This window comes from Podarcis bocagei (assembly GCF_964188305.1).
Source record: "Podarcis bocagei genome assembly, chromosome: 5".
NCBI lineage: Eukaryota > Metazoa > Chordata > Lepidosauria > Squamata > Lacertidae > Podarcis > Podarcis bocagei.
Window position 1 is genome coordinate 61846808 of NC_138129.1, and position 12841 is coordinate 61859648.

At 46.8% G+C, this 12841-nt stretch overlaps 1 protein-coding gene across 1 annotated transcript in view; it reads right to left on the reverse strand.

The window, feature by feature from the left end:
* The window catches only part of OMA1 (OMA1 zinc metallopeptidase), a 38042-nt gene that overhangs the window by 18754 nt on the left and 6447 nt on the right, over positions 1-12841 (reverse strand). Inside the window, exons 3-6 of the mRNA XM_081196894.1 lie at positions 4453-4681; positions 3262-3435; positions 2462-2569; positions 1776-1904 (exon numbers count right to left, since the gene is read on the reverse strand). Coding sequence (XP_081053020.1) covers positions 1776-1904; positions 2462-2569; positions 3262-3435; positions 4453-4681 — 640 coding nt within the window. The remainder of the gene's footprint in view (positions 1-1775; positions 1905-2461; positions 2570-3261; positions 3436-4452; positions 4682-12841) is intronic.

The window sequence follows — 12841 nt, forward strand, 5'->3', positions numbered from 1 at the left end:
GCTTTGGAGGTCTTTAAGCAGAGGCTTGACAACCATATGTCAGGAGTGCTCTGATGCTGTTTCCTGCTTGGCAGGGGGTTGGACTCGATGGCCCTTGTGGTCTCTTCCAACTCTATGATTCTATGCTTCTATTCTATGATTCTAATCTTGCAATAACACATTTTCACCAGCTAGTAAAAAAACTACCTGGCCACATGGTTATTACAAGGCACTAACTATGTTATATTGTTACTTTACTGCAGCGGTTTTATTTTGTAAATCGCCTTATTTTTCACAACGAAAGGTGGTTTATGAACACTACCAAATGAAATAAAAAAATTTAATTTGAGAAGCCAATCTTTTCAAAGAGGTACCTCAAAATGGTCTTGCTCAGTGCCTTGTGGGTCACCAGAGATCACATTTAATTATGCGACTTATTGACTTCCGGTTGTCAGAGTGATAATACAAAGTTACAACATTGACTTGAGAGGATAATATGGAATATTGCTAAAGGAAGAAGCACTGTACCCAGCCCAGACAGCTGTGGAAACCAAGAAACAGCAATAATAAAATCACCACGTTTCTGCAACCTCAGAAGTTTTCCTGGCACCTCCCTTTTTAAAAAGAAAAGAGCTACCACAGGCATTTTACACTTCTGGAACGTGAAGAGAAAGAAACTGCCAAATGTGACAGAGAGCGAAGAACTGGGTTTGGCAACTTGTGTACTATAAAGCAAGCCTGGTGCTGAAGTATCATTGATCATCCTGACAGTTCTCTCAGCCATTTTAGGTTAGGTTACTGAACTGCCTTTTCCTACATCTCTGATTTTATTCCTGACTGGCAGGAAGTTCAAGTGTAATAAGAAACTTTGCAGGGAGAGCAGGACCATTTATTCTCTTCTCAATTCCTGGTTAATGAGCCTTGTAGCACGGAGCAAAAGAAAAAGAAAGAAAGAAAGAAAGAAAGAAAGAAAGAAAGAAGCCCAAGTGGAAGGATCTCAGGGCATCCGAGGTTCTCGGATCACTTGGGGAGATCTGTGGATTTCACCCAAGAATGTTAAAATAGCACAATATTGGCTCAACAGATGTACGAAGAACAATACTGCATTTTAAATCGTTTTCCGGGTGATCAAGCTAACCTTTAAAAATGCAATGGCATAAAAGGAGAAGGAAGTTCTATTGCAAAATGCATGCCATCCTCCAGATTTTGAACATTGTGGGTGATGAATGCTACAGTAGAATTTGAATTATTGATTCTAGATAAGTATGCTCCACTCAGTAGTATGGCTAGGGGCAGCAGAATGAGTTTATAAGAAAAATATTTACTGGCTCAGAGCAGCGGCCAGGGAAATAACAAAGTACTTCCATTTCCTAGTGTTGACTCCCAGCAGTCTGAAGTTTACAAACTAGAAGGCAATATACGTGTCTTTCGTGAATCAATCCAATGGTGTTTTCTAAAAACAAACAAACAAACAAACAAACCACACCTATGACAGTATGAAAATACACCCACAAAATGACCTACCTTTTTAAAACAGTGAGATCAAGACCTGCTTCCCATGGGGAAAAGGCAAGCCAGGGCTTGTAATTAGCTACTCACCCAGGCTGAACTGCAGTTTCTTTCCCCCTCTTAGATCCAACACGCAAGCTGACTTAAGAACGTAAGTTAACTACTAGATCAGGTCCATAGTCTATTAAATGAAGCATTGTGTCCTGTAATACAGAGACCTCTCCCCACAAAGAACACCCCCGATGCAGGAGCTAGATGAATTCTCTGTAGAACGGTGATCATCTTACCTCTTGAAACCAAGCTTGGAGCCAGTGGCCTATGATTGCTAAGCTGTCTGCAGGGCAAACAGCCCAAATCATTATGAGAAGAATGAGAAGCACGAAATCCACAAAATGCATCAGGCTCGCCTTCTCTGCCTTAAAACAAGGAAAACGGTATTTTAAAACCACCTATTTATGTCCTAATCTTGCGCATGGATATTTAAGGTTTTCTGTATTCAAAACGATGCGCTGTCTACCGACCCCTTTTACAAAACGTGAAGACGCAGAAGTTGCTGTTACTTCTCCAACTTGGTTCACCAGCTGTTGCTGGACTACAACTCCCATCACATCCTGCTAGCTAAGGATTATGGGAGTTGTAGTCCAACTGGAGATCCAACTTGGAGAAACACTGTATGAAGCCACAATGCTGGCAGAAGAAGTACTGGATGCTAGAAAGCACCAACCCTGGGTAAGGAAGGCCTATAAAGAGCTATTCAGTTGTACGACACACCCCTAACTTCTGACTTCAATTAACATCACAGATGCAGAGTTTGGAGCAAAGCTTATTAGCCCTAAGAGGCAGGCTGTGAGCATCGCTGGGTAGTTCCAGTCAAATATGGTGGTCTCCACATTGGTCCATATTGGTCACCTATGACCATGTGTTTAGTTTCAGAGGGCTTTGGCAACGTCACTTTTTAAAACAGGATACATACCCCGTGTCCCAGAACAGCATGAGCAAGTTCATGTCCCAGAATGAAAGACAGCTCATTGATATCTGACACAGCAGATAGCATACCAGTGAAAACAAACAGTTGTCCATTCTGCAGGCAAAGAGAGGAAAAATAATACTGCAAACAAATTGTTTCACAGAGCAATCCAAAGTGGGGGTGGGGGTGAACCCACAGCTTGGCCAGGCCAGCACCAGCAGAGCAGAAAAATGGGGGGGGGGAGAGACAGAATGGAGGGAAAAAGAGAAGTTGTGTTTCTTCTTTATTCCTCCTTTTTGTCAGCACACTTCTTTTGGGGGGCGAGGTGAGGAAGGGAGACTTTCCTGCACGTTGGTCAGAAAAGGAGAGAAAATCAGCACGCAAACGTCAGGACATGTTTTCTCTCAACCCGTGTATGTGGACTGGGGGAGGCTGGATCCCAGAAGCTCCTCTTCTCCCCAACACCTTTTTGCCCTCTCTACTGTGAAAGCAATAATGGCAGAGGAAGGACAGCGGTACCAAGTCAAGCCCAATACTGTCTGCACTGACTGGCAGAGGCTCCACCTGAGGGATTCAGATTTGGTGACATTCCCAGCCCCGCCTGCAGAAGCCAGGGATTGAATCTGGAAGAGCAAGGAAGATGCTCTGCCTCTGAGCTATGACCCCCCCACCCCCACCCTCACCGCCAAGAGGGAGAGGCACAAAATCCTTCGGCCTCTGGGACGTCCTCCCAAGGACAACAGGAATGCGCTGTCAGTAGCTTCTTTCTGAATTATTACATCTCTTGGTGTTCGATTTTTACTTACTGGAAGCACAACAGCATTAATGTCTGGTCCCTCCACCACATGGATAGTCCACTTGAACTCAGAGAGTCCTGGAAAATCCTTGTTGCTGTCAACCAAATGCAAAAAGACTTTTTTGACCTCCTGGTAACGGGGGTCCGTTTCAGGCAACATTCTGCTTTTAAATTCTTCGACCCACTGGAGGAAAAAGAAGACGCAACATACTGACCGATTCAAGGCAAGTAAAATTGCAATTAAGAGATACAATATGCATGAATATCCATGGAAGAGAGGTCAGTATAAATAAAAAACCATATGACGCAATCTAATTCAGAGCAGGGAGGAGACATACACCATACTATTAGGGCATGATGAATTTTTCAACTCCCAAATTCCCAAAATGAAGGGTGCGAAAAAGTTGTAGAATGACTTGGGAATTCGAAAGATATTTTGGTTACATTAATCTAATTTTGTTCGGTAAATGTGTGTAAAATTGCATAGAAATAATTTTAAAATGACTGCCAAGTACTTACATTTTAATATTATTTTTGTTTTCTAATATTATGTATATTAATGATTTTACCTGACACTTTCAGAAGGCAAAATTAAAATTATTTGGCTTTCCAAAAGCAGTTTATTTGCTTCTTAATCAAACGTAGTCTTAGCAAGCTAAATGTTGTCCAATCGTAAATATAACAGCAGATTTGAATCCCTCGCACCCAAAAACGTATTTTTAAGACCCCCTCGTGGAAGAAATTTGCAAAAATTAAATTTCACCCCCTAAAATGATATGCCCTGCTGTACGATATCCATTTAGGGAATAAAATTTAAAGATTTGCGCGAGCAAAATATTTAACTCAGGAAAGGTGACCTAATGACATGGGATACATCAGCGATTATATATACATATATTATTTACTAACAAGCAATATTCATCTTCCTCATGTAACAAGCAGTAAAAACAGATATTCTCAATCCTTGCACTGCCAACACTCCTTAAATGGAAGAAAAATTCCCTCAGCTATGTGGGAAGGCCAGAAAACAGGATATATGCTTCATCTAAGTTCCCATCTTCAATCACCAGCATTGGGCATTAATAAGGGTCTCAAGTAGTAGAGTGGGAGACCCTGAACTGTTATTGTGAGTCATCTCAGTTACTGCTAAGTGGGGCAGGGGAATTATTATTATGTTTGCTTTTTTTAAACAGCTACCCACCATGGCATACTCCATCTGGGACAATTCAGCAAAATGGTCTTTCCGAAACACCAGAAGCCGAGAACGTCCAGTGATTGGTGTCTCTTCCAAGTGAGTAAAATAAAACAGGATAAATACAAGTCCTAAAGTACACAGGCCCAGGGCTATCTTCCATTTATTTCTTCTTGCAGCTTCTTTAAACAGCTCCTTCTTGTTTGGAGGAAGTGCCCTCCACCATTTTCTTATGCTCCTGTAAGGCACAAATATAGCAAAGTTCGAGGAAGCCAGAGCGAATTGCAAGTGTCCCCGACTGCTGCACCCTCATCAGTGCTACCAGCATGTGTTATAAATGTCAAAACTTAACAGACAAGCTTCTCTGCTTAATGCAAACAAATACCGTGCTAGTGCATGATGCCCCAAAGTTCTTTCGCCTGCTGTGCCACCAGGAAACAAACCATGGTGTGAGGGTTTGATTAGCTGCTTGTGCGTGAAAACGTGCTCCCTCAGAGTTTGTGCGCCCCCACAAACCTCCGTGTGTGACGGAGCTCCTCAGACATGTCTGCTCTAGTCACTAGTAGAGTCCGACAGTGGCTGTCTGCGGAAGCGTTTCCAACAAAGAAGTTCCTTAACGGAAACGCGTCTCCTGGACTCACGGCGTGACAGTTTCCTGCGAGGTATGGGTCTCCCTATGGGAGACTCCGATACCTCCCCACTGTTCTCGCTGGAAGCCTCCCTGAGCCCTCCCTCCTGCTCGCATTCCCTCAGAGACCCACTCCTCCCCCTGCTGGTCCCTGCTTCAGCAGTTGAGTCTCTTTCATCCTGCCTGAGTCCCTCCACCACCTGATGCTCTGATGGCAGTTCCCTGACATCCACCTCCCCTCCAGGGCCCCCCTCACCCCCTCCCAATTCCTCCCCCCTGGGAGGTGAAGGGCTAAAACCCCGAAACGAATCTTCCTCATCTTCTGACGTCTCGAACAATTCTCTCCATCGATCGTCGTCCTGGCCAGCTGAATCCTCCTCCTCTTCAGAATCTGGGAACCCCTCCAACTCCTCTTCCTCGTCGGTGGTGGCAAAGTATTCCCTTCGGAACCTCGCTACAGGCTGAGGTTTACGTGGGAACCTCTGATGAAAAGTCTCTATTAAAACCTCGTCATTGACATCCTCTGCCCTAACCCAGGTGTTTTCCGACTCCGGTTCCCCTTCCCACATTACCAAATACTCTACTTGATCTCCCTTCCACCTGGAATCGAGGATCTCCGCTACATGGTAGCTGTGTTCCTTCTCCTCCATTGCTGGTCCCCTAGTGACCCTCCCCTCACTGTCTCCTCTATACGGTGACAGCAACGACCTGTGAAAAACTGGGTGCAGCTTCATGTGGTTCGGTAACCGGAGCCTGAAAGCCACTGGATTGACCTGCTGTATGACTTCAAACGGACCCAGCCTTTTGGGTCTTAATTTCTTACAACCTCCTTTGAATGGCAACCCTTGGGTTGACAGCCACACCTGGTCCCCCACCCTGATGCTTTCACCTTCCCTTCTGTTTTTGTCTGCTTGCCTCTTATATTCCTCCTTAGCCCTGTTTAAGTTGAGTTGGAGCTGGCGATGGATCGCTTCCATTTCTTCCACGAACTGTTCTGCAGCTGGAACGCTCCAGTTCTCCCCCTCCCCCCCTGGGAAGGCTCTGGGATGGCACCCGTGATTAGCCAAAAAGGGGCTCATCCCCGTGGACACGTTCTCTGCATTGTTGTAGGCAAATTCTGCCAACGCCAGCTTCTCCACCCAATCATTCTCTCTGTCATTAACATAACACCTCAAATATTGTTGGAGAACCCCATTTGCTCTTTCCGCCTGCCCGTTGGTTTCAGGATGACGGGCCGTCGAGAAATTAACCTCTACATGCAGTAAGCTCATGAGCTTCCTCCAGAACCTGGAAGTAAATTGTTTCCCTCGGTCTGAAACCACCCTCAAGGGGGCGCCATGCAACCTAAACACATTCTCTACCTGTTCCCTTTGCCCCACCAAAGTCGCCCCACACACCCAGCGGTCCTCTGGAATGATATGGGTTTCTTCGGGTGCTCCCTCCCCCTCCAAATATTCAGGCTTGCGTGAGAGAGCGTCCGCCCTAACATTCTCTGGGCCTGGCACATAACAAATCTCAAAGTTAAATTTGGAGAACTCTTGGGCCCATCTCAACTGCCTTTGGTTGAGCACTCGCGCCGTTCTCCAGTACTCTAGATTTTTATGGTCCGTGCACACTTGCACTTTATGTTGTGCACCAACTAGCAGATGCCTCCATCTCCGGAACGCCTCATGAATAGCAAGCAGTTCTCGGTCGTACACCGTGTAGTTCCTCTCGGATTTGTTCAGCTTCCGCGAGAAGAAGGCACACGGACGCCACTCCGACTCCTCCTTCCCCGGCTTCAGAAGAAGCACCGCCCCTATGGCTCTGTCAGATGCGTCTGTTTCAACCCTTAGCTTCTTTCGTAAATCCACATGCAGAAGTTGTTCTTCAGAGGCGAAGGCCCTTTTCAGTTCCTCAAACGCTCGCCCCGCCTCCGCCGTCCATACAAACTTCTTCTTACTGCTGAGACAGTCAGTGATGGGCACCGTCAGATGGGCGAAGTTGCGGATGAACTTACGATAAAAGTTTCCAAACCCTAGGAACCTCTGCACATCCTTCTTGGTTTTGGGTGTTTTCCATTCCAGCACTGCCTGTACCTTGCCGGGATCCATGGCCAATCCCTTGTCTGACAGGCGGTACCCCAGGAATTCCACCTCCTTGGTATGGAACCGACACTTCTCCAGTTTGACCCACAGCCTGTTGGCTTGCAGTCTGCTCAACACTTCTCTGACGTCTCTCACATGTTGCTCCTCATTCTCAGAATACACCAACACATCATCTAGAAAGGCAACGCAATTCTTGTAGAGCAAAGGGCCCAGCACGTGGTTCATAAAAGATTGAAAACACGCGGAGCCTGCTTGTAATCCAAATGGCATAACGAGGTATTCAAACGCCCCCAAAGGGGTAAACATGGTGGTTTTCCATTCATCCCCTTTCCTTATGCGTATCAGGTTGTACGCCCCCCTTAGATCCAGCTTTGTGAAAATCTTTCCCTTCCTCACCATGGTCAAAATATCATCAATTCTGGGCATAGGGAACGCCACCGGTTCAGTCACTGCATTCAGCCGCCTAAAATCACATACAAGTCTCGGCTTGTCCGCATTTTTTTTGTCCACAAAGAACACTGGGCTCCCCCCTGCTGCTTTGGACTCTCTGATGAAGCCTCTCTTCAGGTTCTTGTCAATGAACCCTCGCAACTCCTGCATTTCCCTGTCTGACATGGCATACAACTTGCCCACGGGAAGCTGTGCTCCAGGGAGTAAATTGATCTGACAATCAAAGGGTCTATGAGGTGGTAGTTGGTCAGCTTCCTTCTCGCTGAACACGTCGCTGAGATCTGCATACTGTGGTGGTACCTTCACCTTCCCCATTACTTCAGTCCCTGCTAGGGTGGCTTGGGCCCCTACTGAACCCTTCTCCCCTTTGCAGTGTTCTAGGCAATGTGCTGAACCAAAGGACACCACTCTTTGATGCCAGCCAACCAGCGGATCATGTAGAGCTAGCCAGCTCATTCCCAAAATAATGGGAGCGCCTCCCAGGGTGGCCACATTAAACGCTATCAGTTCTGTGTGCCTTGCCACCCTCATTATCATTGGGACAGTCTGCAAGCGGACTCCTCCTCCCAACAACTCCCTGCCATCAATCGTGGTCACCTGCAGGGGGTTGCTTAAAGGGATGGTCTGTATCTGGTGTTCAGCAGCAAACTCCTTGCTCATAAAATTGCAGGAGCTGCCTGAGTCCAATAGCGCCTTTATTTTTAGGGGGTGCCCATTCTGCAGCTCTAGCGACACTTCAATCACTAGAGCAGGTCGAGGAGCTTCTGGCACGGGCACTTTCACTGCTCTTTGGCCTGGCTGCAGTGCCCCAATTGTGGCAACCAGGCGTTGGCTTTTACCTGCTCCGCTCCCCCTTCTTCTCCCCCCTCAACAGCTCCCACCATCCCTTGCCATTCCTTCCTCTGGGGGCAGACTCTGGCAAAGTGGCCTGGCTGTTGGCAGAGATAGCATTTCCGGGGGCCCTTTCCCTCCTTCTTAGCTCCCTCGCTGGTTTTTGAAAATGCGCGCGCGCGCGCTGTTCCGATTTCCATCGGCTCTGCCGGCGGGAAAGCTGGCTCAGGAATGTCTGGAATGCGGAACTCCTTCCAACGTTCCCCTCTCCCTTCCCGCCTCTCCAAGGCTCTTGCCTCCTGCCGCGCTCCTATGGTCAGCGCAGATTTGGTCAGCTGATCCATAGACTCCGCCCTGGGGCTCCGTGCCAGCTCGTCTTTCACCCCCGAAGAAAGACCTTCTTCAAATAGCATCTGAACGGGTGCCGCCGATAAATCCCAACTCAGTCTGTGAATCAGCATGGTAAACTCAGTCCAATATTCACGGACAGATCGACTCCCCTGCTTACAAGCCATTAGCTGTCTGCGCACCACCCCTTCCTCAATATCGCTGGAAAACATGATATCCATTGCACGAAAGAACTTCATTGTGTCCTTTAGTATGTCATTGTGCGTTGCCATTAGGGGTCGCACCCAGTCTCTAGCCCCTTTCTCAAGATGCCCAATTACAAAAGCAACTCGCGATTCCTCATCAGGGAACTCATCGAACTGCACATTAAGGGCATATTGCATCTCTGTCCTAAAAGCATGGTAGTCCTTGGGGTCCCCCCCAAATTTCTGCACCAATCCTGGTACCTTTCTGGGGAATTGAGTGGCTCTCCCCTTCTTGTCTGCATCCTGAGCCCTTCTCTCCTCCAGCCTCGCCGTCTGCAGGGCCAGTTGAACCTCCAACGCTCGGTATCTATCTTCCAAGCTTGGACCAGCTCCAGCCCCTGCTCCTCCGGTTCCGGTTGGTTCGCTCATGATGCCTTCTCTTGCACAGGCAGCGTACAAAGACTGTCGGACTGCTGTGAGGGTTTGATTAGCTGCTTGTGCGTGAAAACGTGCTCCCTCAGAGTTTGTGCGCCCCCACAAACCTCCGTGTGTGACGGAGCTCCTCAGACATGTCTGCTCTAGTCACTAGTAGAGTCCGACAGTGGCTGTCTGCGGAAGCGTTTCCAACAAAGAAGTTCCTTAACGGAAACGCGTCTCCTGGACTCACGGCGTGACAGTTTCCTGCGAGGTATGGGTCTCCCTATGGGAGACTCCGATACCTCCCCACTGTTCTCGCTGGAAGCCTCCCTGAGCCCTCCCTCCTGCTCGCATTCCCTCAGAGACCCACTCCTCCCCCTGCTGGTCCCTGCTTCAGCAGTTGAGTCTCTTTCATCCTGCCTGAGTCCCTCCACCACCTGATGCTCTGATGGCAGTTCCCTGACACATGGTCTGGCTTGTTTTGTGTGCCCAACCTGAGGCTCATGGCGTGTCAACCACAAGTGGTATGCCAAGAACAAACCTTGATTGCCACATGATTTATTTGGAAAGAAAGAAACCATAGGCCTGAGTTTGGATGTAAGAACAAGCCAGGCTCTCTTTCCTGTTAGCTTAGCAACAGCAGAAACAGAAAAAGAGCAGAGCAAAACCTTTTCAGTGGCATATACTAACATGCGGAGTGCTCACATTAAACCATAGTTAACATCGTTAGTTGTCTTTATAGCTATGGTTTAATGTGACACTGATACAACAAGCTATGAGGCTGCAGCAATGTTCACTTTGATACCTCACTCTACAAGAGTAAAATGGATATGCTGCACATTTTTGTACACATGAGAGAAATGGGGAATTGGGGGGTTTGCTGGTTAACCTGGTGTCAGGCTCCAGGGACTTGGCTTCCTTCCCCCCCTTTGGCCGTAGATAAGCAGGACAAAGCAAAGAGTCCCTTACCATTTAAAGAGTCTTTAATCATCACAGCAAAAGAACAAAGCATTCATTATTAGAATTGATGGTGTTCCAAATTGAGGCTTCCCCCCACTTCCCCCCAGTCACTTCCATCTCGCAACCACCATGCTTTTTGTGGAGCCATCTTATCTGCTCTGTGTGACCTTGGACTGATATACTGAATACTTTCCAGTGAGAGAGAGTCTGTTAGCTGTCTCTCTTCCTGTTCTTCTTCACTTTGCTGTTCGCCCCCCAGTTCTTCTCAATGTTCGTCGTCAGAACTATGCCCCTCTGCAAACCACTGTTCCAAATCTTTACTGCTCCAGGGCAGCTTCAGGATCCTGATCAGGAGCAGGGGGAGGGTCCCACCATTCTTCACCAGAGCAGTACTCCTCAGCTTGCTCTCTGACACCTAGAGAGTGTGGGGCCTCCCAAACTAAGGAGATTGGTTAGCTGCGTGTTATGAGGAGTCTGAGAGATGAGGAAAGGCAGCTGAGGGCTGTGTATAAACACAACAAGAAGGGGTGGGGGAGAGAGCTGGTGTAGGGAAGGAGGAAAGCTGAATGGGAAGTAAACAGGAGGAAGATATGGCAAATAGTGAGTGTGGAACCACCATCACTCTCATCAAACAAATGGGCAGCATCATATTTGGGATTTAAAAGGCTGTGTGCACATATCCACAGCTGGACAGGAACCCAGGACCCATTTATGCATACAGCTGCCCACAAAGCTAGGGATCTACATAAAGTCTTGCTTCTGTACATATTAAACCCATAGGTGGATCAGGCAGCTTTTAAGGTATCCAGGTTAAGGCAAGTCATAGGCTGAGAAGGTGAGTTTAAAAAGAAGATGGATTTGAAGAACAAATAAATAAATAGGGAGAGATGGGGCAGTACCTACCTAGTATGCACATGTTTGTACAGAAAGAACTTCCATTTCAAATGAAGAGGAAGCAAAAGTGAGGTAATATAATGCCAGGCACGTGGCAAGATAGTCGTACCTCCAGTTACTAACTTAATTTGTTCCAGAGGTCCGTTCTTAACCAGAAACCATTCTTAACCTGAGGCGCGCTTTCGCTAATGGGGCCTCCTGCTGCCGCCACACCGCCGGCACACGGCTTCCATTCGCATCCCGGGGCAAGGTTCGCTGCTAGGAGCACCTACTTCCGACTTAGCGGAGCTCATTACCCGAAGCGTTCGTAAGCAGGATGGTACATAACCCGAGGTTGCACAGTATACAAAAAAAAAAAAAAAGTGGAGATTGCTCAATTGAAATTTGAGGAACCAAACAGCAGTTTGAATAATCTAAAGTATTCTCCTTCTGAACTTTTTTTTTTTAAAAAAAGTAATTTCTACAGAGCTAAAATCTGGCTTCAATGAAGCCTTTGAGAATGGAAAAGGAAAGCCAAAACAAAAATCTAATGCATATTTAAAGGCTGAGAAACCATTAACTATCATATTCTATTTTAAAAAACAACATTCTGCTCTGGAGAATAATAAGAAAAAGAACCAAGTTTCAAAACACGGAGACACCTTATTTACAGTAAGAAAAATGTGTTCATTTAATAACAAAGAAAAGGTTTAATAAGGGATGGGATTTACCACATATACCACGATGGTTTTCCACAGGGTCCAACTTGTATATACAATTTAAATTTAATAGATGGTTCCTTGAGCAGCAACAGAACATCCATATTGCAAAAGCACAAGTGGAGCATCATTTGCTGTTTTGGCCTGCATAGTGAATATGTAAAGTTTATGGCCAGAATCCAGAGCACTGTAAAAGCAGCTCCAAGGGGGATTTCATACTTGTTTTCCTCAAACAGAAGTCCTCCCTCTATGCCACAAGGCAAACCTGAGGACTTCCAAAACCGAGAATAATTTTCAAAAGCGATTTGTTACGTGGCATAGGGAAGTAAAGGAGTCAGCTCTTCAGAGTCAAAAATTCTACTGCCCTACAGCAAGCCTCAAATGGATCACGAACTATATATATACAGTGGTACCTTGGGTTACAAACACCTTGGGTTACAAACACTTCAGGTTACAGACTCCGCTAACACGGAAGTAGTACCTCAGGTTAAGTACTTTGCCCCAGGATGAGAATAGAAATCGTGCACTGGCAGCGCGGCAGCAGCGGGAGGCCCCATTAGCTAAAGTGGTACCTCAGGTTAAGAACCAATTAAGTTCATAACCAGAGGTACCACTGTACTAGAAAACTAGATGCATGCTTTGTGATTGACCTATTCTTAAGCCCAAATTACTCAACCTCCGATCCAGAAAAACAGCTTACAAGGTGAAGCATCAGACACATGCCCTTACCACCGCTCATAAATCCAAGTGCGACGCAGGCCTATATATGCAGTGCCCCAGATTCTGAGAACCTTCCACTCCTTTCCCAGGAAGTTTGCAAAGGTGTGGCTTCCTCAGCAGGATAGTACATGCATGGGGACAGTGCTGCAGCAGCCCTCTGATGTGCACATGATATCTAGA